The 19,647-nt window shown below is 38.2% G+C and overlaps 1 protein-coding gene across 1 annotated transcript; it reads left to right on the top strand.

Moving 5' to 3' along the window:
* The first annotated feature begins 11,918 nt into the window (after positions 1 to 11,918).
* Positions 11,919 to 18,466, top strand: LOC122584264 (dentin sialophosphoprotein-like). Its single transcript, XM_043756478.1, has 3 exons — positions 11,919 to 12,033; positions 15,129 to 15,835; positions 18,419 to 18,466. Exons 1-3 carry the CDS (start codon positions 11,919 to 11,921, stop codon positions 18,464 to 18,466), a joined length of 870 nt encoding a protein of 289 aa, XP_043612413.1.
* Positions 18,467 to 19,647: the final 1,181 nt, after the last annotated feature.

Below are 19,647 nucleotides of genomic sequence, written 5' to 3'. Positions count from 1 at the left end.
ATAATTATCATTGAACGGACCCTAACTTCATATACTCATACCCAAACCACTTTATCTTTGAATCCGTGGTACAGGTTTTACATTTGCATGATCGTATTAAATCAGATCCCCTAATTTGATCTAGTCTTGTATTAAGCTTACATATCTCCAATTTGCGTCACTAATTCTTTTCTCTTTTTAGAAAAATCTTGAGTTAGTTGAGCATATGTTAATTCCTACTTTTCCATCAGAAACTGATCTTTAGGTTTTCTTTAATGCAAGAATATCCTTATCAGATGCATGAATCTTATCTTGATTAAAGACTGTCTTGTTTTACCAAACCAGAATTTTGGCACACAAAGAGTCGTTCCTTTTAAACATGTTGTTCTGATAGTTAAGTTAATAACTGACTTATTCAAAATAAACACCTCAAGTTTTAAGTCAGACACCATTTTTCACACGTCAATATAGAAGATAAAGAACAGGATACCTTCTGATCTGCAGCCTTGCAGTTGCCATGTATGCAACAAAGTCTTCAGTTGTCATACCTTCAGGTATCTCAAAGTTTTCATCGTTCTTCAAGCTCTGCATAAAAATGTCATCAACAGGATTTGATGACTCTTTCTTTTCTTAGATGCTTTTACTGCAGTCATTTGTTCACTCTCGATCTACTGTCTAAGCAACATTACACATATTCTTCTGTACTATCTAAGATGCACTTTCTTCACTTGAGTACACAGCATATCAATCGTTGCGGCTACCTCCATATAATTCTACCATGTAGCATGATGTTCGAGGTATCATCGGATTGTGTATCCCATGATAAGTACCATCTGGATTTGAACAACAATAGCCTTTGATTCCGAAAAGGTGATGAAACTGGCTGATGGGAGTAACAGGATATGTCATGCTTGCGTCTTATGATATTCGGTGTAATACCGCCTTGATTGTAATTTGACGACCAGCAACAGTATTATCAATCCTCTTAGGTCGTTGACACTCTCTTGCAAATTACCAAATCCATCGCAATCATAACATTTCACCTTGGATTTGTCAAAACCTTTAGTGCCATTACCTATAGGTCTAACAGTTCTCTGAATGAATCTCTGACCTTAATAGTAAGCATAGCAAGCTGCCATTGTAGATCCATTTCTTCAAAATCATCAGGATCTATTTGATTGTAATCCTCATCAATTACTGCAGGATCAGTAACCTTTCCCCCAATAAAGCTTCATGGCATTACAAAAGGCTGAGTAAATACTCATTCTTCCTTCTGCAGAACTCATACTCATCGGCATAGAATGGAAAGATTGTGCATTGCTCTTAACATTTGATTTGTATTGTCATAAGCAACATATCGGCAATACCATCAGCATCTACAATGGTGTTGTAGCTTTTGCACCACTTAGAAATGCATATTTCCTGAGCTGGAACTTGCTAAATAAACAGACTTAGCATGATACAAGGATGGATCTTGTGTAAAATCCGAGTGAGTGTCCTTAAGCCTTCTCTTCATATCTCTGTTCTTCAGCTTGGAGACTACCTTCTCAAAATCCCATGTATTGTATTCCTGATCATCTTGAAGTTGATGAACATAATCAGTCCAAGTTTTAGGCAGTGAATCCAGAAACTTATCAACTAGCTCAGTTTGAGGATAAACAACTTCAAAGTATGACAATTCAGTTGTTAGATGACTGAATCGAATAATAATCTCATCAAGAGATTCCCCTTTCAGTCCATTAAAGGCTTCATATTGACGCTTGAGAAGCTTGATACGGTTTTTCTTCAAAGTTACATCACCCTCACAATATCTTTCGAGAGCATCCCATAAATCCTTTGAAGTAGTGTACTTTTTAAACTAATGTACACTATCTTGAGGCAATGCCATAGTTAGAGTTGACAATGCTTTCCCTTCAACAATGTATCTTTTACGTTCTTCAATAGGCATATCAGCATAAGTATACCTACTGATTACTCCGTTCTTCTCATATGAAGGCCAATCAAAACCTTGAGTTATTACTAGCCACATTTCCATGTCAGTGAGACGAATGTAGTCTTCAAAACGTCTCTTCCACATCCAATAATTTTCCATACGGAAAAGCTTTGGAGGTGTATTACCTCGACCAACCTCATGATCATGCATGATCATCTGGCTGATAAGTAAGGCATTAGGTGAGTTTGCGGCAGCTGGTAAAGTAGTCATTTCGAATCTTTTGATAACAAATTAAACGAAATAACACTAAGTTCGTGTGAGACGAAGTACACGTGGCACGAAGTATACCTGGCACGAAGTATACGTGGCACGAAGCTGTATGACTTACACGAAGTACACGTGGCACGAAGTAGAGCACGAAGTACCGCGTCACGACTTAGTGTTACACGAGTCACACGTGACACAAAGTCCACGAAGTGACAATGACGTAAGCACGAAGCAAAAACCAACCTCGTGCTGACGTAAGCACGAAGTGTCACACGAAGGAGAGCACGAAAACGCAAATTAACACGAATTTCGAACGAATTTGCAATCAATAGCCAATCAAACGATCTTAAACCTTCTGGTAATCAATCTTAGGGCTCTGATACCACTTGTAAGGTGCCCTATTGTTGCGTGGATCGTAATAAGACGTGATTCGTTATGTCAAGAGTGCGGAATCCTCTTGAGATAACTAGATTACTATTGCCTTTCGTTGATTAATAAGCAATTAACCAACCCAAGAAGATGCACAAGGCTTGTGGTTCGTGTAGGAGATCACACGAAAGAACAAATAACCTTAGCTCGTTAATTCGTGAATAACTCTCAAGAATTCGTAAATCATTAACCTAATTTCGTAGATTAGGTCTTGTATTTATACTAGTTAAGTATTGGATCGTGTGGGCTTAGGCCTTAATTACGTATTAGGCCCGAAACAATAAACAACCGATATGCCTCGTGCTGACGTCAGCACGAGGTTGTTCCTACATGCTGATGACGTCAGCACGAGGGACGACCCATTGTTCTTTGTTTGACTTTGTTTGACTCGTACATAACATCCAATCACCGTTTAAGTGTTCTACGACACTTATAAACCTTGATTCTATGTTCTTGTACCTACAAAACATATATAACACACAAACACAATACAAAACATAAACAGATATAATATCAAGTTCAACGTAATCATTAAATATCAACACAAGTTCTTATTAAAATGATTACAAACAAGTTCCTAAAAACATAAACGATAATCAAATCTATGTTGCGATTGTCACACCGAATCTGCATCTATGTTGATGCACGTTGATGTGACAACAACAACTTAGATTTGATCTGTCTTTTAGATTAAGACATTATGTTACTTTATGTCGTATCTATACATATGTAATTGATAGATTATGGACTTTATGTTTTGGTAATGTTCGATTACATGTTTTGGTGTTATATATATGTTATGTATGATGTTTGTTGTGTGTTATACAAGTACAAACATAATATGTGTTAGGATTCCTTGTTGATGAAACATTAAGGAATATAACCAAGTCTTACATCAAACGAAGATAAACTTTGTTTGGTACAAACGAAGATTAACTTCGTTACATGGGCTGGGCTGCTAAGTTCGTAAGAACAAAGCCCAGCAAGCCCAGTTTCGATCTGAAACATATATATACAATGAATACCCTAAATTGAGGATCACATTCGACATACACATACACCAGGCGACTAAGTTCGTTCTATAGCTTATAGAAACGAATATAGCATCATACGGCTGATTATTTACTTGATAATTAGCGATATACACGATAACTAATCAAACTAGTTATCTCGTGAGGATTCCGCACTCACGACATAACAATAGACGATCTCGAGAGCGATCTGTAGCTATCGAGGGATTCACAAGTGGTATCAGAGCCAATCGATATCTTATCGAAGGTTCGAGATCGTTTGTTTGATTATTTTCTCTCAAAAACCTCCCGACACCCTAACAGTTGCTAAGTTCGTTTTCTCAAACGAATTTTAGCAAACGAACTAAAACTCATCTTCGTTTACAATCTCTTCAAACGTATTTAGCTTTATTTTCGTTCAGTTCCTTCTAACGAATTTAAAGTTATCTTCGTTCACCTTCACCTCACGAATTTAGCCTTATCTTCGTTCAATTCCTTCAAACGAAGTTAGACCTATCTTCGTTCCATTCCTTCAAACGAATTTAAATCTATTTTCGTTAAGTTTCAACTAACGAATTTAGCAACTATCTTCGTTTCAACTCCTCTTACGAATTTAAAACTATTTTGTTTCTCACATCCATTTTCGTTAAACCATGGCTTCCTCTTCAACCAACACTGCTGTTGCACAATACCTGAATTCTCTTGTCTATCATGATCATCTCGTTGGACGTACTAATTCTCCACCGAAGTTAGTTTCATTGGCTGACTTCTGGGCGTGGAGAGGCCGATTTGAAGATTATATTCAACGAGAAGATTTGAACATGTGGATAATGATCACCGAAGGATATGAATGAACAACTCTTACTGTAAACGGTGTTACAACTAATTACAAGGCTCTTTCTACTCTTCGGATGTGCATTCCTCAAGAATTAGTGCACCTGTTTCCTAAACAGGAGTACAAGACTTCAAAACAATTGTTCGATGCTATTGAAGCTTACTGTGAAGGTGATCCATTGTTGAAGCAAAATAGAATTAAGATGCTTAAGAAACAATTTGATTGCTTTAATGCTACCAAGAACGAACAAGTTGAGGATCTTATATTGAGATTTCAACATCTTCTTGCTGAGTTAGCTTATTTCGATCTTAAGTACACTCCTACTGAGATAGTGGATAAATTCTTGGATGGTTTGCCGAAAGCTTATAAAGAGTTTCGTCATGGATTGCAAGAAAGAGCAGATTATGCAACTCTTCGTATAGATGGTGTTATATCCACTTTAAGAAACAGAGAAATGAAGGATAAGGCAAAGGATCTCCAAGACAACTTCACACAAGATCCACCTCTTTATCATGCCACTATGAAAAATCCAACAGCTGACGTTAATGCATTCTTTTCTGGGGTTGGTACTTCTGGCACGAAAAAGAGTTCTGATTGTGTTATGGATGGAGATGATTCTGCTGGTTTCATGGCTTCTGATGCTGGTTACAAGGCTAGAAAGGCTAATGAAAGTGCAAAGCCTGGAAATATGAAGTTTGGTAACATTTCATCTACTTCTGCTGGTTACAAGTCTATGCCCATGGATATGAAATCAGCTGAGGGAAGGATGAATGTATTTGCCGCAATGTGTGCTGCACATGAAGCTTTTGTTGCAGGAAGGATCACAGATCCAGCACTCATTGATGAAGATTATGACCAAATAGATCCAGATGATGTTGAAGAAATGGATCTGAAATGGAATTTGGCGATGATCACCAGGAGAGTGCAAAGGTTTATGCAAAGAACAGGTAGAAAGCTTATTGGGGGTACTCAGGGCTTCGACAAGTCAAAGGTTAAGTGTTATAACTGCGATGGCTTTGGACATTTTGCCAAAGAATGTCAACGACCAAAGAGAGATGTCAATATTACCCCTACACGTCAAGATAGAGGTGGTAATCGTCCATTTAATCAGAATGCAAGTAGAGCTCTCTTGTTGACTGATGATACTACTGGAAATGGCAATGACAAGGCTATCGTAGCTGCTCAACCTGATGGTTCTTATGTTTGGAATCTTCCACAGGATGAGACCAATAATGCTTATTTGGCTGAAATAGTTGATGATATGGCTCAGATAGTGGATTCTGTTGATGATTTCTTGGACACCACAGTTTACCACAATGATGAGCATTTGTATGAAAATGTTCAAAGCTCGAACATGGAATCTTCTGCTGAGGTATATGATACTGATTCTGAGTCTGATGAAGAGGTTGAGGTTGATGATATGAAAGATTCTGGAGAGGTGAAAGCTGCTGAGATCAAAGACGATTCTGCTACAGAAAAGGTTGAAAAGACAATTGAAGAGCAGATGAAGGAGTATGAAATTCCAGCAGGCATGAGTGTGGATGACTTTGTTGCTTACATGGCAGACTGCAAAGAAGCAGATCAACAGGTATCTTACTCTCTACATACTATTGTTCATGTTTGCAAAATTGTTAATCGAATGTTTGATGAAATTGAACAAAAGAATGAACAAATTAAGCAATTAGAATCTGTTGTCAATGCTGCTCATGAGGAAAGAGATAAGTTGATTAAAAAGGATCTAACTGTCACTGATAGAGAAAAATTCTTAAAGGATAGGATTAGATCTTTAGAGTCTGACATTAGTGCTATGAAAGACAAAGTTAAACATGCTGTGGCTGTAGAAAGAGTAGGTGGTGAAGCTTATGCATTGTTAGCTAAAAAGTGTGCTACAATTGAGAAAGAACTTGCTGATGCTAGGATAGAAATAGTGGAATTAAATGCTAAGGTTGATTCTGCTAGACATGCTGAGCTTTTAATGCATATGAAAAAGTTTGAGGATTCTCCATCTAAGAGTTCTGACACTGCTAAGGTTTCTTATAATAGCATGCCTCCTCCTTTCAACAATAACTATACTCCTGTAGAACCCAATATTCCTGAAGTCCTACTTCAACCTAGTGTTGATGATGGTAAATCGAAAGACTCAACTCCTAAGCCAAATTTGACTGAGGAAACAACAGAGTCTAAAGGAGTTTCTTCTCAACCTACCAAGGAAGAGAAATTGAAAGGTGTTGTCCTAGATCCGTCCACTTCTTACGGTCAGAAAGACAGTATTACTCACTTTACACTTCGAAAGAGTAGTAGGGTTTATACTGAGTTAGAATTTCCATTAGCATCTATTGACCCTAAGAGGATTGATAAAGTCTGGGATGTTGATATTAAGGATATGAAGAAATTAAGTCAGTTGCGTCAAACTCCTTTACCTAAGCAGTCTAGGAATAGCAAATCTGAAGATGAATTAGTTGTTAATGTAGAAGCAACTAAGGTTTTGAAGCATATACTAATGCCTGCACGTAAGAAGTCCCCAAGTAAGTCTAGGATATCACCGACCAAACGAGACCATGAGGATTCTAGAAAAACAAGTAAGTCAGTGGACACTAGTGAATCTGTAAGTACCAATAATAAGGTAGATACAAAGAAAAAGGTTAAGGTCCTCTCTTGCTTTGCTTGTCATGAAAAAGGTCATGTTTACAGTGTATGTCCAAATCGACCTCGGAGATCGGGTTCTCCTTCAAAGGTTTCCACCTCGGAAGGAAAAAGGGGGTTGGGTAATGATAAACAGGTTCATGAGACTAAAGTTCAATCTTCTACAAAACCGTTTACTATACCTCACCGACGTGAATCTCCACCAAAAGGTTCATCCCCTAAGGAACCAAGATTCACAACCCCCAGTGGGAGTTCGAGTCGGTCACAAACACCTCCAAGTCGTAATTCATTTTATGACAGAATTCACTCAAGTGTTAGACCTTCTTTTGGCCCTCATTCCCCAAGAACTTCTCCGACGAGAGGTCAGAAGTCTTCTCCAGTGAGAAGACAAGTCGAGAATCAAGTCCCACCCACGGCTTCTAGCAATGGATATTGGACTGAACTGATTCTCAAGGATGAGAAGGGACGACCCAAACCTGTGAAGGTTTGGGTCCCCAATGAAAACTAATTTTTCTCATTTTATGTGCAGGGAGTTCCTAGGAAACCAATTCATTTGTGGTACCTTGACAGTGGATGCTCCAGGCACATGACAGGGGACAAGAAGCTCTTGTCCAATTATACTGGTATAAATGGGTCGTATGTTAGTTTTGCTGGATCCAAGGGCGGCAACATCACCGGTCAAGGAGATGTCGTCAATGGACAACTTACTCTAGAAAGAGTTAACTATGTGGAACAACTTACTCACAATCTAATGAGTGTCTCACAGATCTGTGATAAGGGCAACAATGTTCATTTCACAGAAAAGGAGGCATACATCTTGAAGCCGGGTTTCGTTATTCCAGAAGAATGGATAATGCTCAAAGCTCCTAGGAAGAGAGACATCTATGGCTTACTTTTAGGTGTTGATAATCCAAAGGAGCCCCTTTGTTTGTTGAGCAAGGCAAATGAGTCTGAATCTCTCCTATGGCATCGTAGAATGGGACATATCAACTTTCGGAAGATGAATGAACTTATTAGTCTTGGGTTAGTTGACGGTGTGCCAGTTAAGAAGTTTGGGATGGAAGATAAGTGTGTACCGTGTTTGAAAGGAAAGCAACATAAGAATCCGCATAAATCAAAAGTACTCAACACTATATCCAAACCATTCGAATTACTTCATATGGATCTCTTTGGTCCTGTGAACATAAGAAGCATTGGAGGGATGTCTTACTGTTTGGTGATCACTGATGATTACTCGAGGTACTCATGGGTATTCTTTCTGAAGACCAAGGATGAGACCGCAGAACGATTTATGGATTTTATTAAACAAGTTGAAAATGTCCATGGAGTCAAAGTTAAGAGAATCAGGAGTGACAATGGTACTGAGTTCAAGAATAATACTATTACTGTATTTTGCTTGACCAAAGGAATTCAACATCAGTACAGTGCACCATATGAGCCACAACAGAATGGCGTGGCTGAAAGAAAGAACAGGACATTGATTGAGACAGCCAGGACGATGCTTGCTGATTCAGGGCTTCCTATTACTTTCTGGGGAGAGGCAGTGAATACAGCTTGTCACATTCTGAATCGGGTTTTGACAGTTAAACGGTTTAAGAAAACTAGTTATGAACTTTTGCACAACAAAAAGCCCAATTTGCAGAATGTTGAGCCTTTCGGTGTTCCTTGCACTTTTCTTAAAACTCTTCCTCAAGGGAAATTTGAACCTAAATCTGAGGAGGGTTTCTTTCTTGGTTATGTACCAAGTACACCGATTAGGCGTGTGTACAATCAGAAGACTGGCAAAGTAGATCTTGGTACAAATGTCGTAATTGTCAGTCATAAACCTACTGTACACATTGGTCCTGCTAATAATTTTGATTATGATGGTGTCTTCACTTCTTTTCGTGGTCCTGTTTCTTTTGCAGGTGTTCCGACTGTGGAGGATGTAGTTACTCTCCATGATCCTCTTGATGGAGGACCGGTTTCTGGTTCTTCTTCTGTTTCCTCACCAATAGTTGAGCCTACTTCTGAATCTGGAGAATCTAGTGGGACAAAAGTAGCAGATTCTACCTTAGAGCCTGCTCCTATAGATCCTACTGATCCCTTGCATATACCTCTACCTGATTCTCCTTTCTATGATACTGATGACACGGAAGGTGAAAATCAGGAGGAGCCTAAAACTCCAGATTATAAAACTCCAGAGCAACATGTGCAGACAAACTTGGGAGATGATCTTTCAGTCGATAAGGTTCCTCAAACTAGGGTCAACAAGGATCATCCAGTCGAGCAAATCATTGGTGATGCTTCTGCCTCTATTCGCACGAGGAATCAATCTAAGAAACTGTCGTGTATGTTTGCTGAAGTTAAGGATACTGGGGCAATTACTTGGTACTTGTATTATTGCTTTATCTCTCAGGTTGAGCCTAAAAATGTTGGAATGGCTCTTAAGGAACCGTCATGGGTTGAGGCGATGCAAGAAGAATTGGCTCAGTTTCGAAAGCTTGAAGTATGGACGTTAGTTGACTTACCTCCGGGTGAATCTCCTTTAACAACGCGTTGGGTTTTTCGTTGTAAAAGAGATGACAGAGGTGTAGTCACTCGCAATAAGGCTCGATTGGTGGTTAGAGGATTTGAGCAACAAGAAGGCTTTGATTACGATGAGACATTTGCACCTGTAGCTAGACTTGAAGCTATTCGATTATTTCTGGCATATGCTAGTTATAAAGGTATTAAGGTGTATCAGCTTGATGTAAAGAGTGCCTTTTTGTATGGAGAAATTAAAGAAGAAGTGTATGTAGAACAACCTGTCGGGTTTGAGGATCCAGACTTTCCTAATAGAGTATATCGTCTCGATAAGGCTTTATATGGTTTACATCAGGCTCCTCGATCGTGGTATGAAAAATTGTCAACTCATTTGAAGGAAAGTGGTTTTACCAGAGGTTCTATAGACAGCACGTTGTTTATTAAATGGAAAGGGAAGGACTACTTGCTTGTACAGGTTTACGTCGATGACATCATTTTTGGTTCATCTGATGACAATATGTGCAAGGAATTTGAACAGAGCATGAAGGCTAAGTTTGAGATGAGTGCTATGGGGGAATTAACCTTCTTCCTTGGACTACAGGTGGATCAACTGAAGGATGGCTTCTTTATACATCAGACCAAGTATGTCAAAGATCTTCTTACTAGGTTTCGAATGACTGATGCTAAGGATGCTGTTACTCCCATTAAGACTAATCATGGGTTGTGTCCTGATAAGCCTAATGATCCATACGTCGATGCCACTCAATATCGGGCTATCATTGGATCCTTGATGTATCTGACAGCCTCACGTCCAGATATTACCTTTGCTGTTTCTATGTGTGCTAGATATCAGGCTAATCCGAAAGAGTCACACTTGAAAGCTGCGAAAAGGATTCTTCGTTATGTGAAAGCCAAGCCTCGTCTAGGTCTTTGGTATCCCATGTATGGTTCCTTTGACTTCGTAGCTTATACTGATTCGGATTATGGTGGTGACAATTCGGATAGGAAATCAACGTCAGGTGGATGTCAGCTTTTAGGGGGGAGAATTATATCGTGGCAGTGCAAAAAGCAGACATCTGTTGCACAGTCTTCCTGTGAAGCAGAGTACATTGCTGCTGGATATTGCTGTTCTCAGGTGCTTTGGATACAGCAACAATTGCGCGACTATGGTATGAATATCTCCAATACTCCTATTTGTATTGATAATAAGTCTGCCATAGATATTACCAAGAATCCGAAAAACTTTAAAGTCACCAAGCACATAGATATAAAGTATCATTTCATACGTGACTGTTTTGAGAAAAAGCTTATTCATTTAGAAAAGGTTATAACTGATGATAATCTTGCTGATCTATACACTAAAGCTTTTGATGGACCTCGTCTTGAGTTGTTATATCAACTCAATGGTATGAAGAATGCCGAGTAGTTTCTCTCAAAGAACTTAAATGTATTTTTCGTGTCTTTGTAGTGTAAGTCGTACATAGATAGAGTCATAAAAATACAAAGAGTTGTCTTAGTTTAAGTCATACATAGATAGTGTCATAAAAATACAAAAAGAGTTGTCTTAGTATAAGTTTGTATATATCTAGTGTCAGAAAAATACAAAAACATTGAAAAATCGAAAATCCAAAAAATATGAATAAAGTAAGGTTACTGCGCTAAATGATTAGAAGTGACGATACTTTAGCTTTTAAGCCTGCTTAATCGTAATATAACTGCTTAGTTCAGTGATTACAATTTGGGATATATCGGTAGGCACAAAGTACCAAGGTTTCCTTCAATCTGAACTTAAATTATACAATGTTCTTGTGGGAAACATATTCAGATATATGGCTGAGAATGCTTGCTTTTCAGAAATGTTAAGATCTGGTCCTTAAATTCTGTGAAAGATCTAGCTTTATTATAAAATTTATTCAGTCTGTATTTGGAAACTTCTACAAGTCCTGAACATGAAAGTAAATTAAGTTAAATGTGATTAAGTGACATATTAGGCTACTTAGGTTACAAGGTGACTGCCCTTGACCATGGTACGACCGAAAGTGTTACAAAATTAATGCAAATGAAAGTAAATGTGATTAAGTGACATATTAGGCTACTTAGGTTGCAAGGTGACTGCCCTTGACCATGGTACGACCGAAAGTGTTACAAAATAAATGTAAATCGCAAAATACTAAAGTGCTTCAGTGATGAAATGTAAAAAGTGTTTCATGGTTTGTTCAAGGAAGTTTCCAAATATATATTGAATACTTGTTATTTTAATGCTTGTGTCGATTATGGGAGTATATCTGATTGTGGGTCACATAAGTTCGCAAACTAAATGTATGGCATGAGTAACTTACTAGGTTACATGGTGACTGTCCTTGGCTCAAGTAATACGAAAGTGTCATATTCAAAGGAAACAGGAAGTACCGAGTGTTTAACAGGAAGTACCGGTAATCGCTGTTGGGTCACTGTTCAGAACTTATAATAAGAGAATTATTTCTCACCCGCAGGCTTATGTAACATGCTAACCTGATCTAATCAGCAGTAATCAAGCATAATGTGAATAATGTATAAAGTCAAGTTAATTAGAATTTAGATTAGTTTATTATTCTGCAATTTTTATTCTGAGTTATTTTTCTTTTTATTGAGTCAAAATAGTATTTTTATAAGTTCTTATTGCACGAGAGATCCTATTCAAATTCTGAGTATATGTTTTGCTGAATTCCTTCATGTGAATTTTTAATGAGGTTGTGTGGTTTGTTTACAAAGAAGATTTTCTAATATGGACATTAATTTGTTTAAGTTTAGAAAATGATCTTTCAAGTGTTATGTGAAATGTCAAAGTTATTTGAAATCTCACAATTTTAATTTGTAACAAGTTAAGAATTTGATTAATAACTTGGTGACATTTTAGGGTTTGACAAGAAATGACCTCCCTTGATCTTTTGTTAGATTTTTAGTTATTTCATATTTGTTAACCCTGATTGAGTGTGTTTGTAGCTTGAATTTTCTGCATTATACTGTTTTGTTCTCAATGCGTTAATGAGTTCTGTAGTAAGTGTGCAGTGTTCAGGTTAAGAAGATAAAGTTGGAGTGCTGATTTCTGTTAATACATTGTTATTTATACGGATGATATCATGACGATAAGATCCTTGGTGTGTAGTGATAATATTTGTGATGCAGATTTGAGCATGTGAAGGATGAATACATGAACTTGCTTTTGGAGTAGTTATTTACTTTATGATTCATGTATTTAATGAAAATAATCAAATTTGATATTAGTTTCCTTTGAATTTCATGCTGTGATTTATGACATACTTTTGGAAACTTTACTAAGTTCTTCAGTGAATTTTTGTTGGATTGTTCATTGTTTGTTAGTTTTGTAGACGGCATCTAGTATGGGACTTAAGTGTTTCAAGATGGTTTGCCGTCACGCATATCCATGATCAAAGGAAGTTCTCGGTGTCATAATCGTCATTGGTAATGAGGTTCATATATAAATTGATTATTTTCAGGTTTGTTGATGGTTAGTGTTTAAACCATGGGTTTTTATTCAAGATTATAATGTTCGGTTATATACTTACATTATGATGATGAATTTGGATGATAGCACTTTTTAGTACAAGGCATGAACAGGTTGCTTTCTAACGAGTTTTTGCTATGTACAGATTGCGATGAAGGGTCGTGTTTTGGAAGATCGCTTTGATGAAAATCTGAAAATTTTTCAGGAACTTAGCTGAAATCTGGAATATTTTCTAACTTTGATTTGTTCTTACGAAGATAACTGTTATCTTCGTTCTTATAGTTAGAAATTAATTTGTCCAAACAAAGGCTATCTTCGTTTGGATAACTTCGTGAATGGATTTTAGCCCGACCCATAGTTAACCCATTTTTATTTCACTATATAAAGGGGTTTTTCTTCGTTTTATTTTCACAAACGAAAATTACTCTTATTTTCACACGACCAAAACCCTAAAAACCCCAAAATCTTTTCTTTTCTCTCTATCTACTTCGTTTCCTTGATTTGTTTTGCAAATCGTGATCTAAGTAAGTTTTTGATCTTATTTTCGTCCACAAAAAACGATCTAGGTTTTATATATATATTCGATTTGATTATATATATATATATTCTTGTGATCATTAAACTGGTTTACCCAAACGAATTTAGATTTGTGAAAACGAACTTAGATTTTAGTTCGAACGAAGTTAGATTTGGTAGAAACGAAGTTAGCTTTCGATTATGCCTTACGAACTTAGAATTTAGTTGATAAGGAACGAACTTAGCAAGGCTTAACGAACTTAGTTTCTTAGCAATGCTTACGAAGTTAGTTTCTGTCCAAACGAACTTAGATTTCGTTTATAAGTTACGAACTTAGAATATAAGTTATAACTTACGAACATGCATGTCCAGTTTAGACCTTACGAATTTAGACTTCGTTAGGTGAAAACTTCAGTTTAGTTCTTACGAATTTAGGATTTATCTTCGTTCCTTTATAGCTTACGAACTTAGATTACATCTTCGTTCCTGTATACTTAACGAATTTAGTGACTATTTTCGTACAGTTTATAATTTATGAACTCAACTTAACGAATAATTTTGTGCAGTTTTACTTTACGAAATTATTGATTAGGTCTTTCAAGTCTGCAATTCATTTACCGTGCTTATTTTATATTTGTTTTGATATTGTGATTTGTTTTGCAGAAATGGCTCTCGCTTCGCGTCAGTTTGTGAAGAAACATAATCTCGCACTTAATCTTGATCCGGATCAGCATAATAGCGAACATTTTCATGAGATGTTTGATTACATCGCTCGATCGAGATTATTTTTTGCTTTCTGTGATTCGCCTAGACTTGTTAGGCAGTATATAGATTCCTTTTGGTCAACTGCTCATGAAGTTATGGTTGAAGGACATAGTTTTGTACGTGCTACTGTTGGAGGGATTACATTTGACTTCAACGCTGCAACGCTTCGTACTGTTTTGCATTTAGGTGCAGAACTAGAGGTAGAAGCAGAGGAAGAAGTAGAGTTGACGTATGAGTTTGAACTTCTTCTTAGATGTTTTCAGAGAATGGGGTTTTTCGGCGAGGTCAAACTTCCTTTTGATAAGAGTGGTTTTCAGGGAAGATGGAGATATCTTGCGTATGCATTGCTCGAGTGTTTGAGCAATCGCAAGGCTGGTTTTGATCAACTGTCTGCTCAAACTGCGTCGCAGATGGTTGCATAAGTGTATAATCGACCTTATCCTTTCTCGAGATACTTTTATCTGGAGTTTCTTGATCAGATTAATGCCAGGGGGAGGAAGAGATTTCTCTTATATCCTCGGTTTGTTATGGCCATAGTTAGACATTTCTGTCCTAACTTAGTGTATGACCAAGGTCCTCGCTACGTTCTTCATGCTTGGCCTTCGCGTCTTTTTGCTGATCTTGAAGCAAATACACGTAATGTGGCTGGTCTTAATGATCCACCACTTTTTGGTCACTTGATTAATCCAAACTATCGATCTCGTCTTGAGAATGATATGTTTGTGGATGATAATGATGAAGATTCTGATTCTGATGACTCAGAAAGTTCTGAGAATGCTTCTGCTAATGATTCTGATGATGATTCGAGTGATGATTCTGATAGTTCTGATGATGGGAATGATGAAGGTGTAGCCGATAGTTCAGACGGTTCTGCTGCTGCAACCGAGACAGACACAGATGAATCTGCAAGTGTCGCTGATTCCCCTCGGAATGAGCGTCGAACTAAGTTGGTTCATGATGTCTCTGCTGCTTCTGAAAGTGATCATTCACATCAGTCTTTTGTTCAAGAAGGTGCTGCTTTACATAGAGAGCGTCGGAGTAAGGCATGTCATGCTGTTCCTGCTATTTCTGATTCAGCTCACTCCGTTCATGATGCACATAGCCATATTCCTGACCGTGCTGCTCAGATTGATCCTGATGTTGCTGCTCAGAATGATTCTGAACTGCGTGGAATTTTTGACGATATGGATGATCCCGTGAACAGAGCCAGTTCGGTTAGTCCGGTGAAACGGACAGGGGGTGCTGATCTTAAGTATACCAGAACTAAGCGTAGACGTGTTGCTGAAGCTACTTCAGTAGCGATTCCTGATCCTCCAAGACCAACTGCTGCTGTTATTCCTGCTGTTTCTCAAGCACAAGTATTGCGTCCTCTGGTGGCTCCTTCCTTATCCTACAGACTTCCTTCAGATTCTTCGCTTGTTCGTCGTGTTGATCTTCTGGAGACTCAGGTTCGTACTTTGGAGTCTGATCTCACCGATACCCGAGCAGCCTTGACATTTTTGATCAACTGGGTCAAGAATCAAGGGGGAGAAGTTCCTGAAGAGATTTGTAGATTGTCAGCGGTTCAACCAAGACGTCAGAATGACGATGATGATGCTGATAATGCTGGTGATAGGAATGATTCTCGCCCAGTTGAAGACAAAGGAAAGGGTGTAGAGATTGAGGGGGAGACAGGAGGTGATACTTCTCATGCTGGTCCTTCTGGTGTTGGTGCTGGTCCTTCTGGTGTTCCTCGTGATTCAGGTTTCTGATTTTGATTATGATAAAGATTATTTAGATAGAATGTATATTCGATTGTATGTAATAAGTTATGACATGTAAATGTAATCTATCTTATTTCAATACAATTACATTTCATCTTTATTATAATTATCATGATTATTCTTTGTATTCTGGTGTTCATTTTGTGTAAATCTTAATAGATGATCCAGATTATACAATTTATTCTTTGATGGTGATGAGCTCGAGGAAGGTGAATTTGTTCCTGAACCAAACCTAAACATATTCAAGAAGCCTTATGGGTTTGATGAAGTTTGGGACTCAATTCCTGAAGATCCATCGATTGAAGAAAGTAGGGTGTTAGATCTGAAGAGATCAGATGTTTGGGAAAGAATGCTTCAAGTTCCATTCAGTAGCCAAACTAAAGTTTTACACTTTGTTGTATATGCTAAGAATGGTGATGCATTGATTCCTTCTGATTATGAGATTAACTTGACAAGACCATTCAGTCCAAATGATTTTCCAGTTCCTCTCAGAGATGATGATCCATTACATGTGGTTGATCGACATGTGCCCGAGAGAAGAATTAATGAATGGATGGTCGATAGGGAAACTTGGAAACCAAATTTGTATTGGACTCATATCTCAGACAAAGATGCTGCAAAGTACAAGACAATCATCTGGAGTTGGTTCTATGATGATGAACTGAAGCTGTTTGTTCTTAAAAGACCAGAAGGTTGTCAGTACTTAGCTTGGTGTAAGAGACATTTCAGGAGTTTATGTGAAGAAGACTTACATGAACATGGAAATAATTGGATTATCAATCCAAGTGATGATGGTTTAGCTGATGTTGTCGGTAAGAATCTTCGTAATGATTTCTGGTTGAGAAAGAACATGAAAGATTCAGACAAACCGCAGTTTAAGATTGAACCAAGACCGAAGAAAAGAGTGGTCAAGCCAGATAAAACTGTTGAGTATGTTCAACATGACGTCAAGTGTATGATCAAAGTCCCTGCCAAGAAATGGGCACAAGACGTCTTGGACAAGATGGATAATTGGGAAATTGATCGAAACTCTGGTGAAGCGAAGATGTATGCAGACTCGAAGAAGAAGATTTTGTTGAAAAGTATATGATCCGATGCAGTTGGTGAACTTCTCAAGAAATGATCTAAGGAAGTTATACGATACAGAATGTTCATTCTTTCCATTTTGGAAGCATGAAGAAAGCCGTTATCGTAAGATTCTTCAACTTTGCTTACATGAAGATATCCATGCAAATAGCAGAAGATTGTTATTTGATGGATGACCAGATTTTGAAGACTGAAGAAATCGAAGGTGCTGCTGTCAAGGGGGAGTTTGTTGATGCACGTTGATGTGACAACAACAACTTAGATTTGATCTGTCTTTTAGATTAAGACATTATGTTACTTTATGTCGTATCTATATATATGTAATTGATAGATTATGGACTTTATGTTTTGGTAATGATCGATTACATGTTTTGGTGTTATATATATGTTATGTATGATGTTTGTTGTGTGTTATACAAGTACAAACATAATATGTGTTAGGATTCCTTGTTGATGAAACATTTAGGAATAACCAAGTCTTACATCTAACGAAGATAAAGAATATCTTCGTTAGAGGCAAACGAAGATAAACTTCGTTTGGTACAAACGAAGATTAACTTCGTTACATGGGCTGGGCTGCTAAGTTCGTAAGAACAAAGCCCAGCAAGCCCAGTTTCGATCTGAAACATATATATACGAATGAATACCCTAAATTGAGGATCACATTCGACATACACATACAACAGGCGACTAAGTTCGTTCTATAGCTTATAGAAACGAATATAGCATCATACGGCTGATTATTTACTTGATAATTAGCGATATACACGATAACTAATCAAACTAGTTATCTCGTGAGGATTCCGCACTCACGACATAACAATAGACGATCTCGAGAGCGATCTGTAGCTATCGAGGGATTCACAATCTACAAGGCGTAAGCAATCACTTTGCCTTTTTGCATGACACACAACCTAATCCTTGACCCGATGCATCGCAATACACTACAAAGTCATCAGATCCTTCAGGCAGACTCAAATCGGTGCATTACATAGCTTCGTCCCACTGCTTTCCTTCCTTTTTGTCCCAACAGCAGTAATAGTTCACATTGAACCAACTCCTCTGTCATAGCTTCAGACCTCAATATAGCCTCCTCTAGGGTAAGTGGGTGAACAACAGCCATAGTCGACCTATCCTGAGGAATTAACCCACGAAGATACTTCTCTATACCTTTGTTCTCAGGTTCAACAAAATATGGAACGAGCCTTGAGAGTTCATTACAGCGGGTAGTATATCCATCATGATCCGCACCGACCATCTTATGTTCCAAAAACTCTCGTTCCAGCTTCACCAGTTCAGTTGTTGTGCATAACTTTTCATCATCAACTCTCTGAAGTTATACCAAGACATCGCCTTTGCCACTAATCTGCCTCTGATTCGGCACTGAGTGTTCCACCAAGACAAAGCATCTTTAGTGAAAGAGTTTGCCACATACTTGACCCTTTGTTCAGGAGTACATTCACTAATACCAATCACAGCTTCCATCTTCTTTAACCATTGAATAAACTTGACTGCTCCACCTCTACCATCATACTCTTGCACGCCACAATCCTTAAAGTTTTTTTAAGTACAAGTCCTGACGCCACTTCTAAGTCCCATTGGCACATTCCCAAGTCGAATTCCTTGATCAACGTCTTCATAATATTCACCATCCTGATCATCCTCAGCGTCCTCATACTGAGCATCTTCATTCTCTACATTTTGTGCATTCTGCGCATTTTGTGCGAGTATAGTATTAACCACTTGGGTGATCATGGAAATCATGGCTGGGTCTGGTTGCATTCCAGCTTGTCATTAGTGTTTTCATTTTCAGCTTCACCACGACGGCGTCCACGACTACTACCTCGCCGCCACCACGGCCTGCACCACGACCAACTCCACGACCAGTACCTCTCCCTCCAGCTTGTTCATTCCACGACCTGCACCGCAGCCAACACTTGAACTACCTCAGGCCCAGTGCCACGACAATACCACGGCCTCCACTCCGTCCAGTTCCTTGACCAATACCACGACCTTGACCAGAGCCTTCGTTTTCACCACGCCTCTTCCACGACCGCCGCTAGTTCCAGCACTAGTTCTTGTTCTTGCCATTGTCCTATAACCACGCATCGTTAGTCGGGGAAGAATATACTCGACGATGTTAATATCACAAGATACTCTCAGTAAGCGCTCTCGTCTTATTGTCTAAGGAATGCTATCTAGATCCTAACTATTCTACAATTCATGTCAATGCAATACATATATATAATATATATAATATATAACCCTAAATCGCAGTTAAAATGTGGTCCGAATCTAACACCTACATCCGTTGCACTAGTGGTGTATGTATACAGGTGTACCAGCGGCTAACCCCACCAACCCTAGTACATCTAATGCAAGGTCGGATCACGGTAACTGGTATGCTCTAT

Source organism: Erigeron canadensis, unplaced genomic scaffold (assembly GCF_010389155.1).
Source record: "Erigeron canadensis isolate Cc75 unplaced genomic scaffold, C_canadensis_v1 Conyza_canadensis_unscaffolded:181, whole genome shotgun sequence".
Taxonomy (NCBI): domain Eukaryota; kingdom Viridiplantae; phylum Streptophyta; class Magnoliopsida; order Asterales; family Asteraceae; genus Erigeron; species Erigeron canadensis.
Note: the sequence above shows the minus strand (reverse complement) of the source record. Positions and strands in the feature narration are given on the sequence as shown.